Source organism: Lytechinus variegatus, chromosome 2 (genome assembly GCF_018143015.1).
Source record: "Lytechinus variegatus isolate NC3 chromosome 2, Lvar_3.0, whole genome shotgun sequence".
In the NCBI taxonomy this organism is placed as follows: domain Eukaryota; kingdom Metazoa; phylum Echinodermata; class Echinoidea; order Temnopleuroida; family Toxopneustidae; genus Lytechinus; species Lytechinus variegatus.
The window spans coordinates 77,778,946-77,791,374 of NC_054741.1; the positions used below are offsets into that span (position 1 = coordinate 77,778,946).

Genomic DNA, 12,429 nt, shown 5'->3' on the forward strand with positions numbered 1-12,429 from the left:
TGTCATTTTCTCAGAAAATTGAAAATGGTTTTCACTGTACCTGTCGTATATTAATAGACAAATCATTTCACACCCGATGATGAAAAGAAAACAAAATTAAGTCATCAGAAACCATAAAAAAATTTGAAATTCATGCATTTTATATTACATAACACATGGGGCAGCTGCTCGTTTATGAAGTGACAAATCCAAAACCTTTAACTCTAATAACTTCTTACTATTTAACGAATTTTCCTCAAACCTTCACCAATATTTTTTACTATTCTTTCTGCTATATTTACAGCAAAGTTTTCCTCAGGGTGAACTTCCCCTTTGAAGCAGCAATTAATAGTAAACTTGCTACGGCTAAAAATGCACATTTGTTCAAATTGCCAAATTTTCACCGATAAGAATTGCTGTTTGAAACTTAAAATTGATTGTGCAAACCCTAATAAGGGGCTTGTTGTAAACATTTCATGTAAAAGCATATAAAGACAAACAAATCTTACCATAGTCAGTGTCATGCGATCAATCTCGTGCTTGTCTTTCGTTTTGTGTTGCCTGAATGGACTGTGCCTGTAACATTAAAAGAAAGTCATTCCTCAATATTTCTTTTCATGCTGCACAAATATTCTTAATTGACAGCAATTTTTGCAACACCACAATATTTATGTCTTTCCCCCGAAAAAATGAATATAGATAATTTATTTCACACAGTCGACATAATAATGTTATAATATGAACCTAGAGAAATATATTAAATTGCTAAAATCAACATACCTAAAGTTATATGTCAACATGGAGAGTTAACATAAAAAAGTAAATGGTGAGATTTAATGTTATATCTAGCATTCACATACTAAGATATGGCTAAAGATCAACATCCAAATGTATGGACACCAGTCAGACCACAGGTCCCTATGGTAATGAGCAAAAAGGCCAGATTCATCCAAATCATCTCGTGGCTGAATCCTCCTCCTTGCAAAATCTCATGATTTTCTTTCTCTAAGAATTTACCTGTTTTAACCTCAAGTTAAATGAAATATCATTGCACCATCAGATAGAGTAAATGTTACTCTTTCATATTGGTCATTTATTTTGTATGCAATATTTTGTTAAATAAGTAAATATCTGGGCTGAAAATGTGCCTCAAAACTGAGTTTTCTTCCTCTGTTTTCTTTTGTAAATTGTGCAAAACTTTTTATTTTGAGCCTCAATGATATCTATATCACCATAAAGCTGAACTTCTGTACTTTCTCACAATGCCACTCTTGATATGCGGCACCTTTTTATCGGGTCAAGATCACACTTTTCCCACCAAGCTACAAGACAAGATTTCTGAAATTTTGTACTTGCATAAAACCCAGAGTTCTGATTGGCTGGATAAGGTTCACAGATCAACAGGCGCGGGGTATTTGAGGAGATTACCACATGGGAAGTGTGACCTTCCCATGAACCCAGGCACTGGAACCGTTGGAATTTGCCACTGAGTGGTCTCTCTGACCAATCAGAGTGCAGTATTCTTGTTTTCAAGCTGCTTTATGTACTTGGCAAATGAAAAGTGTGATCATGACCCGATTAAACCAATTCTTATTTTAAAACTTATATCATTTTAAAGCATACATATTCAGCTTTATCATGATCTAAACATCATTTGGGCTAAAAAAAAAATAAAGTGTGAAAATATTTTAGATCAAAATTTTAACCTATATTACAAAATCTTTGAATAAAGTCAAACACATGACTTGAAAGAATGATTCTTCTTCTTTACAATGATACCAAATTCATGAAATTCTATGCACAATTAGAGCAGCAATGACCGAATGAAAAGAGGTGTTTTGGTCTGCCTCAAGCTCATTAAATATGCAAAACATTTCAAGTCATGAATATCACTTGGATGAAAGAAGCCACTTTCTTGGGACCTGCAATCTGACACTGTGGATATGCAATTAAATCTTGCCATTTACTCCTCATAAGTCAACTTGGCAAGATAACATATAGTTGACATATGTTTTATCTGTCAACTTGGTGAGATAATGTATCTCCCCATCTTCCTTTTCTTCTGTTATCATACCATATTTGTTAACACAAAATTGTGAATGTATCTATTCATAGTATTGTGTTTTTCATTGAGTGAAATACAAGACAAACTCTGAACTTACCCATGAAGAAGTTTGAACAACATACATCCTAGTGAGAACCAATCTGCACTTGAATCATATGCTGTTCCCTTGGAAAGTACTTCAGGAGCCATGTAACCATGAGTACCTCTGTCAAATATCAACATAATTATCAAATCACAATTATTATCTTCCATTGGTAATTCAAGCTGCTCTCATAGCTTTATCTCATTTATAGTTTCCCCACACAAAGCTTCATTAACATTGATTTTCTCAATACTGTCTGTCAGCTAGGTGCTTGGTATATCACAATATCTGTTATTATGTGACATAAACAAGTTCATGTATACATACATAGACGCTATGATACTTGTCGCTTTTAGCACACCTAAATAGCTAATTACATGAGCTACCATGGTAAGTTAAAAAATGTCTAAATGATAATAACAAAAGAACACTTCAAGCAGAACCCCCCCCCTACACTGATTCCATTCCAATGCATCTGAACGGTAAACTAAATCACTGAAATCCCTAAATTGACAACATGATTGAAACCTCAATAACCCAGCTTTCTCAAGTTGAAATTCCACAATCAACAGCTTGTAAGGGTAGCCTCTATCAACCCTATTCATTAAATAAATATTTAGTAATTGAAAAAAATATTCATGTTGCCAATTTGAGAACAGAGGCTAATGAAATAGATGTGGACAAAGTTTTTTTTAAATTTCGATTGAGGTATTAATTTAAAATAAATGCTGCACTAAACTGTGGGGTTACTGCCATGATATGTGAAATAATATTTGATAATATACTATAATAGAAACTTTTAAGGGTATCTAAAATGAATATTGGAAAAGTAATACAGAAGAAATGTCTCAATCGAATTGAATGAATGGCTTAGCATCAAAAGCAATTCCCATTTAATTCACTTCAGAATAAACAAAGGAAATTCTAGAGATTATACTCCAGATATGAATTGAACCTGGAGTGAATTCAAATGTGAACTTAGCCATTAACACAGCAATGCCCGTCTAAGAGAAAGATCGGTTAACGCGTCAACGCATATCTTTATTATGATTGCACTAGAGAATTGATTTACTAATGTTATGACAGTAACATGTACATGTTACAATGCTCTAACAAGCCCAGACAAACTAAGCCATAAAACACAGCATACTTCAAGAAGAGAGAAAATAAGGAAAATAGAGGAGAGATTGAGAGAGAGAGGGGGGGGGGGGGGCGAATGGATCAGGGTTAAGGGGGTGAAGGGAGAGGAGAGGAAAGGGGTAGAGACCAAGATGAAAGGGGTAAATCAGGGTGCTACATAACTTTTTAGAAACACTTGCCCAGTCGGGCAAGTAAATTTTTAAATAGTTAGAATATACTTGCCCAAAAATCTTTTTCACTTGCCATAAACCATTGACCTTTTCTCTCTTTTGACATGAACTGATCTACCTTGTTATTGCATTTCTTTTTCCAAAGTGATTTTATCTTGCCTGCCTTGACTAAAATTAGGGTCAATATCATATCGACCCGAATTTTGGTCTTTCTAGTGTGAGAATTTTGCTTGCCCAATTCGGGCAAGTAGTTCTGGTCTTTACTTCAAAACACTTTCCCGACTCTAACTTTTACATGCCCCGGGCAATCGGACAAGTGCTTATGTAGCACCCTGGGTAAATAAACGAACGGAGAAGGGAGCAGAAAAAGGACAATAATTGGATAAAGAGCAAAACACAGAATGTAAGATAAAGAAAGAATGAATACAACAGAAATACCACCCCAACAGAAATAGTTGAATAGAGAAAAGATTACAGACTAAATGAATTATTTTGCTTCCTTTATTCATGGCTTCTTCCTGATTGATATCCAAACCAAAACCCATTTCTGGGTCACCATTAAATTAAAGGAACGACTTCAAAAAGACCACTTTCCTACTCACAATTTGGTAGACTTCATAAAACATTGTAGCATCATACAGAGAAACCTATAGATGAAGACTGCTTATCTTGTTTCAACCAATTCATTCTTATCCAACATTTTATACCATTTATCAATTCATTTAGTTATCTGAATTATATATTCATAAACATTCAAAAGATCAGGGTGGCAATTGTTTTGTTTTGTCTTGTCTCCCTTAAAAAAGACATGTGCGACTGTACTTACACACTAGCATGTGGTTTCTTTGAAGAGAAATCGCAAGCCAGACCGAGATCAGAGATGCGGACATGGCCATTCTCATCCAGGAGGATGTTAGCAGGCTTGAGATCACGGTACACCACGTTACGGACATGCATGTGTTCAAGACCCAAGATGATCTCTGCGGCATAGAAACCCACTTCCTCTTCAGAGAATACACCGTGCTGTGACAAGTGATAGTGGAGGTCACCACCTGAAATGAAACAAAAGAATGATAAGAATATGGTATGGTTTCAAATAAACAGCCACGCCTCTTTTTATGATCTACCTAATTACTTTTATAACATTAAAAAAAATTCATTCAAAGCACTTAGATTCCTGCTAAAAGTGTTGACAAAGAATGCTTCAGATGGGTATACCCTTCAGACTGACCAAGATTGTAGTGAACATAGACATACTGCATCTGCACTGGACTTGTCCTTGTAGAAATTTTAATGTGACTCACTTCACAAGAAATTGTTTATGATAAAGCCTGATATACAATCTGTACATAGCATCAGAAACTTACATTTGAGGGACATGTAACTACATGAAACATGATCTGTTTCCCCAAAGAATTATGTTTGGCATAGTGACGTGTGAAACTTATACATTCTAATGACACAAAAAGGTTATCTTCCCTGACCCTACACACCAAATAGGAATTTCAATGTGACTTTAAATCAAATTTGATTAATTGTGAAACACCCCCTCATACAAAATGGCTTGGTACCTCATATCAGCAGCCAACCATAACTCTTTTTTTACCATCCTATCATATTCAAAGGATTGAGATAGAGAATGGGGCGGTTGTCTGAGGCAAAGCCTATCTTTCTGAGGCCAGCAACAGTATCAGGGGTGGCTTAAAGGGGATGGCATGGAATCAAAATAGCATGGCAGATCACTTTACAGATCAGTGTGTTAAAGTTCTGACATTTTTTTTACTTTTAATGGAAGATGTATTTATCATATGCGATAGATCATCTTACATACTTTATGATAATGTCTGTAATGCATTCTGACCGTTTATATACATGTTGAATATTAGGGAATAGTACATACTAGAGAAAATTTAGCCTGGGGCAAGTGCTGAAGTCATTGACCCATCAACTGTTAAGCACACACAATGTAAACATTTATAATTGCATGTGAAATAATTAATCTTTAAATTTTAATCCATTTTCATTAAGTATTATCTACAATGCATAATAATATGCATATATATTCAAATTGTAACAAATTGTGGTTAGAAAATGCACATAGATTGTTCAAGTGTTATTGCACATATCAAGTGCAAAATATATGTATACACACATTTGTTTTAGCTAAAGTTCAGCAGAGACCCAATTCCATGAATACCTTTCTTTACGAGTTATAGGATGTGTTCATGTCCACACTTACAGAACATCATCTATAAAGACTCAATGGAAACAGACCTGGGAATGTTTCACAAAGATTGAAGTATGACTTACTTCGAGTCCCACTTAAATGCATATTTGAGTGCAGGATAAAAGGCATGACCGCATTGGTCAGATCATGCCAAGAGGACGCGCACTACAGCGTATGGATCAGTAAGGTTGCGCGTAGCATATCATGTATGCGTTGGCATTTAAGCGCAACTGTCATACTCAAATTTTTGTGAAACACCCCCCCCCCAGGAACCCTTTCTTACGAGGAGGTGAGATAGATTCAACTCAAATTGAGAATGATCTCAATTTCTATTCTTAATTACGTGTGATTGAATCTATCATATTTCTTTGCAAGCCCAGAATCGATACTTCATCACTCCCATTCAAAATTTAAATTCCAATTAAAGCATTGCCACAAAAATATAAATACATGATCCACATTTGAAACAGATCTACTAAACAACAGTTCTTTAGTAAGTGGGAAAATAAAAAAAATCTAAAATCTAGACAACCCTAACACATTATTCCTACAGCATGCACTGCCTACAGTGGGCAGAAGCATAGATATACATGTATCAATTCAACTACAGAAGACAAAGGACAATGCCAAACACAGAAATGTACATCTGATATTGAAGTTAAGAAAAAAAGAAATATTCCTATTTTTTAAAGTGAAAAATGGGTAAGAAGCCATTCAAGAAAGAAGGAAGTCCAAACATAGAGATTCATTCTATTTCTATGAAAATAAAGAAAACCTACAGCATTCATTAAATAGATGGAAGAGATAGAATTTAGTCATTCTATCTAAAAATGAGCTAAATTTAATCCTTATCATTGATAATCCAGGAACAAGATTATAATTGAAAGACTTTTGTAAGTATGTAAATATCTTCTGAGGTCAGTAGCTATATAAATCACACTGTCACATCTAACATGGTATGACCTTTTATCTGATACAACACCAGCTAAAAATATTTCATTTCCATCACTCACGTACTTATGGCATGGAGGTCTAAATAAAAAGCCTTTGCTCACAATGCAGATATCATGAATGCATGTCTCCACAATGCATTTATGGAATTTTCAAACTAAAAGAAAAATGCTTGCAGTTTTATAAAGCCTTGTTCCAAATTTAGAAATCAAATTGTCAGTTATTCTGGCCAAACTCTAGTTTTCCTTTGACCTAGTAAAGTATTCAGGGTAGTGCTATTCTACAGGGGTTACCTTTTCACACACAAAAGGGGGGAAAAAACATGCAACAATGGTCATGGTTTTTATGGTCCCTCAATAGAGGGTACTTTCTTCAAAACACCATCATCTATACATCATTTTCTGCCTATTTCATTACAAAAATGTACACAGAAATTTATACTTTTCTGGTTTAAAATCTCTGATGAATTTTTTTTACACTTTTTTGCCTAAATAATGCTTAGATATTGATTTTTGCATCTTCAGCAGTGCACCCACGATGGAACAAAGATTGAACATTCAATCCAATTCAAGGTTTCCCATGATAGGTATTAATGATCGTTACTTTCCCGGGGGGGGGGGCACTCAGTATATAATGCATAGTGGGTATGTGCCGCGGAGGGGACCCCCATTTTTACACTCAAATTTCCGTTCCAAGGCATAGCATTTTTGCCTTGTTGAGAAAAAGAACAAAGAAAGCCGCTCCAAGGCATAGCATTTTCTTCTTATCGAGAAAAAAGAAGAGAGAAATCCGCTCCAAAGCTTCGCATATTTTTCGTTACGCCGCTCCGATCGCGTTGAATGAGCTGCAATTTTGGTGAAAAGCGGCCGCAGAGCTCCCCGCCTGGCGGAGGCCGCGCTAGCTGCATCATGCACGCATGACCGTTCCGTAGGGATGCATACGCGCTCACACGCTGGCGATCCGTTCCAAGGACCCCCGTTTTCACAAACATTTGTTGTTCCGAAGCCCGTTCCGAGGACCCTCCTTTTTACAATAAGCCCGCTCCAAGGCCCCCGTTTTTTGTCTCGCCCGCGGCACACCCCCACCACATTTTTGGTCGAGTGCCCCCCCCCCCCCCCGGGATTACTTTACTATCAATTATAACTTTTATGCAAGAAGGACCTGTTTATTCATATCCATGCCTGATGACCGTGATAGTGCAGCGTTATTGCAGTGAAAGGTGAATAAAAAATTTAGCAATTTACTACATCGGTAACATCCTGGTATCCGGACAAGACTAGTGTCATTGCATGGGAACTTGATTTGGGGATAGTGCATAATATAGGTCTTTTAAAGTGCTTAGAGATATCAGTCAGATATAAAAGTGGAATTTAATTCTTATCACATTCTACATTAAACAAGTGCCTACTTACAAGAGTGGGTATTCTTAACTAAAGTTTGAGCAAGGGATCCTACACTTCATATTTTATGAGGAATAAGCACAATGAGATGTTGCAAACTGGGCAAATGCAAGATAACATGTGAAGGAGTTAAGAGGATTTGTCCTGAGTGTAGGATGATGATAGAGTAGGGCCAAAATGTAAGTCCATTGGGTCAGATCTATGGGTCAGTTATATCTTTCATCGGCCTGAAGTTAGATCATGATAGAGATGAAACCTAATGGATGTCCCAAGTCCTGGTCATTCTCCTAGATCAACCTATAGAACTGTATCAAATGTTAAGAGTATTTCTTGGGTATTCCCCCCTTAAATTAAATACGACACAATTTAAATCATTTTGAATCCTTGTAAGTTGGGTATTATTTCTATGGTCAACATAATACAAGTAGTTTAAATGTAATCGATATGTAATCAACACAATTCATGTGATTATTTTCTCTATAAATTTCTGTATTAGTTTTTGCATTAGTTATTTACATGAGCTACACCATTTTAGGTGTATTCTGTCACTGAAACTTATTTGTATCATGATAACTTGCTAAGACCCCCTTTCAAGCAGTCTGAGCTTTTGATGTTTTCCCTTCTTTCTCTAATTAACTACAAGTTTATTAACTATTTGTGAAGCAAGACAATTTTGTTGAGGAAATGCTTCTATCTGAAAGCAAAACCTTCAATTTACATACAAACCTGGATTCCAAAGAAAAACCTGAACAAATTTTCCTGGTTCAGCTTGATATAGTTACTTACCATTCATAAGATCTAGGATAAAACAAAGCTTGTCTGGTGTTTGGAATGCATACGTCATGCACACGATGAACGGACAGTCCGTCTGAAGATGGCAAAGATAAAAAAGAAACACGTATGATTAGACTTCATGAAGTCAATAAAATTGTAATTACTCATTGGAATATAAAGTAGAGAGTTTGCGATTCTCCTATCTTTGAGAAGAGTGCAGCATATATACAAGTATATAGAAATGCATATAATAAAATGTTGCATGCTTGACCATTCCCCTCTAAATAAATGAAAACAACGAGATGAAATGAAAAATATAAGGATGGATGAATGGATGGATAAATGGATGGACGGACGGATGGATGGATGGGTAGATGGATGAATGGATGGACGGATGGATAGTTGGATGAATGGATTGATAAATGGATGAATAGATGGATGGATGGATGGATAGACGGATGGATACATAGATTAATACTTGAGCAGAGAATTTTCAAAGGAAGAATTTCACTTGTTTTCTTTCATGGAAATCACAAATTCAAATGCAGAAAAGAGAAAATGGATCAATGATAGAGATGATACTAATTGTGATGGTTGTGATGTTGATGATGCAGCATCTAATGATGATATTAATGATATGTTGGTGATGGCAGTGATGCTAATGATAATGATGAAGATGATAATGGTCTTGGTCATGGTGGTGCTGCTAATGATAATAATAATGACAGTGATAACAGTGACGATGGAAATAATGTTGATACTACTGATGATCGGATTATGGCAGTGAGTACAGTGGTGGTGAAGATGCTAATAAAGATGATGATGACGATGACCATTATTAAGATCAAAACATGGCAAAGCAGACAGAAATTCTCTTCTATTCTCAGTAATGAAATGCATACTATATTCAACTTCACAATTCAATTTATTCAATCCTTTCAAAGGTGAGAATCACTAGATTCAGGAAATAAACAGGAAACAAGTATTTAAGATTGACATCATGATATTCTTGTCTTAAACTCCAATTAGAATGCTCATGGGTGAAAGATGATTATATCGAAGACGTGGGAGTGAACAAGGGGAAACACAAGGATAAATAGATGGACGGAAGTAAAAGAGATGGATCATTAAGCCAACTCCATATCTTTTTATTCTCATTTAATAGTTATTCCAATGTATCCATTTAATAGTTATTCCAATGTATCAATGAAGCCTTGAGCATGGTTTGATATGGAGTCTATGAAGATATCACTGTATCTTTATACTGAAAAAAAAATCATGCAGTTTCAATGCCACATCTACATCAGATATCTACATAATCACGTTCTTTCAAAAGACAACAAAAGAAAAATGCTTCTCTGACATAAAATGACATAAAAATGTGCATGTGTATTCAAGATAAATGTGACTTTTGTCCATTATATCTAAGAGATCTGTTTTAACTGGGCACTACATAAAGCTAATTATTTTCAACCAACACAGATGAATTTTCATGATCGGATATTGTAGTAGCAAGGCCAATGAAAACAAGGAATGAAGTATTTATTTCTAATCATTTCTACTCTGATCCTTTAGGTCTAGATTCTATTTCTTTGCTGTGATGTTTTGACTTGATCACATGCTGAGCCATTAAAGGCATATTATATTCTTGATAACTAGTTGGACCAATTAGAAAAGGAATCATTAGAGATGAAATAGACAAACATGAAAATATAACTGAAAGTAAATTCCATTCAATATAACGAGACATCTAGAAAAGGAAATTCAATACAATTTGTGACCTTGCTCAGTAATATAAAAGAAAATAAATAGAATAATAGATCAATAACAATTAGTTAAATTACTTCACATGTCCTTCCAAAATAAAACTATTCTTTCTGATTAGAAATTTACACTGCAACCCTTCCCCCGCCAAAAAAAAAAAGAAAAAGAATAAAATAAAATAAATAATAATAATAAAAAAGGGGAAATTCGAAAAAAGGTCGATTCAAATAATCAAGAAGATAAGTGCACTCGAAAGCAATACAACAATAATAAAAATAAATAATATAAAAATGATCAAATATGAGGTAATCCTTACAAAAAAAATTCCACTTTATATTTGTTGCTGCTCTCTCACTGGGTTCATCTGCTTTGATAGTGTTTATTACCGTTCCTTTAACATGGGATAGATTACAACAGGTACACTCAGGGGTCATGTGACTCTGCTATGGGATACCAGAATCAGTTTATAACCTAGATTACATGATATGATCCAGTTACCATGGGGATAGAAGGCTGATTGATGACGTTTTGATTGGCTTGTAAGGGTGATAGAGCCTCAATGATAGGGGTGAAAACCAACCAAAGGAGCTAAAGGGATACACTAAAGCCCTATCTTAACACACACTTTTCAAATGGCCTCTTCCTTGACTAAGTTGGGGTAAATATGAAAATAACCCCTTCCTCAGGGGCTGTAGAATAGAGAAATGGGGGATGGAGTGGAAGGCTTCAGCTCTCATCCCTACACATTTTTCAAATGAAATGTGCACAAAAATAAAAACATAGAACTTTTTCTATCCAGACTTGGCCAAAAATTGCTTCAGGACAGTCTTTGAACACAGGGCTGCATTCACCTTACATGGAAGATTCGGGTTAGAGATTATCCATGGTTTACACCTTCATTTGAGTGCGTCAATGCTTCCTATTTTCAGGCATGAATCAGGCCTATGTTGGGTTCAAAACACAGTTGCATCCTACCTTGTTATCTTGATCATTTTAACACTGATTATATACACACAGAAAGTTTGTTTATGATTGCTGTTTCTATAAGAAAAAAGTTTGGGGGATGCATAAATACAACTATACTTCTAAAGGTGGTGTCACACCTTGGCGTTTTAGACAGCGTATGGCATGCCCGACATATCAAAATTTCTCTAAAACGTCGGCATACGCTGAACTTTGATTTTTTTTTTCAACTCTGGGTGTATACTTAGCATATTCATAACGAGTTGGACGTATACATAACGTCTTAGTAACTTATATCGAACGCTGCGGTAACTTATAAGTAACGTATTCCAACGAATGCTTAGCGTATTGCTGGCGTACACAACTTATGCCCTACGATAGCCTAACTTACGCATAGCGCGCGGCAGCGTATCGCTGACGAACACGTGTCGTAGCCTATAAAAAGACTGCCGCTCGACTATTGAAATCATAACCGCACGATACATCACCGTATCAACACCACCGCCATGCCGAAGAAAACTCCTGTGAACCCCACCTTTATATACCAATTCCTATAAACATGATAAACGTTGTCAATACGCCATTATACGGTAGCTGTAAGTTATAAACACGTTCAGTAAGTTTTGTGGTCGTCCGGAGCACGTCTTCATACGTCAATATACGTTGGAGTTAAGTTACACATACGTTCAAAGCACGTTACTCATAGGTTAAAAGTAAGTTTTAGGGTACGCTGGACATTATCTCGACGTACATCGACTTATGAGTAACTTACGAGTAACGTGTGTCAACGTGTATCAACGATCGCGTAACTTGCCTACAACTTTCGGCCCGCGTATGCGAGACGTATGAGCCATACGCTGGCATACGTCGAAAAATTTTGTGCTTGCACAAAATTTTTCGACGACGTCGCCGTA

General features: G+C 35.8%; 1 protein-coding gene across 1 annotated transcript in view; it reads right to left on the reverse strand.

Moving 5' to 3' along the window:
- The window catches only part of LOC121409142 (beta-adrenergic receptor kinase 2-like), a 106,043-nt gene that overhangs the window by 24,939 nt on the left and 68,675 nt on the right, over positions 1–12,429 (reverse strand). Inside the window, exons 10-13 of the mRNA XM_041600976.1 lie at positions 8,801–8,882; positions 4,263–4,488; positions 2,142–2,249; positions 489–555 (exon numbers count right to left, since the gene is read on the reverse strand). Of these exons, the coding sequence (XP_041456910.1) occupies positions 489–555; positions 2,142–2,249; positions 4,263–4,488; positions 8,801–8,882 (483 nt within the window). The remainder of the gene's footprint in view (positions 1–488; positions 556–2,141; positions 2,250–4,262; positions 4,489–8,800; positions 8,883–12,429) is intronic.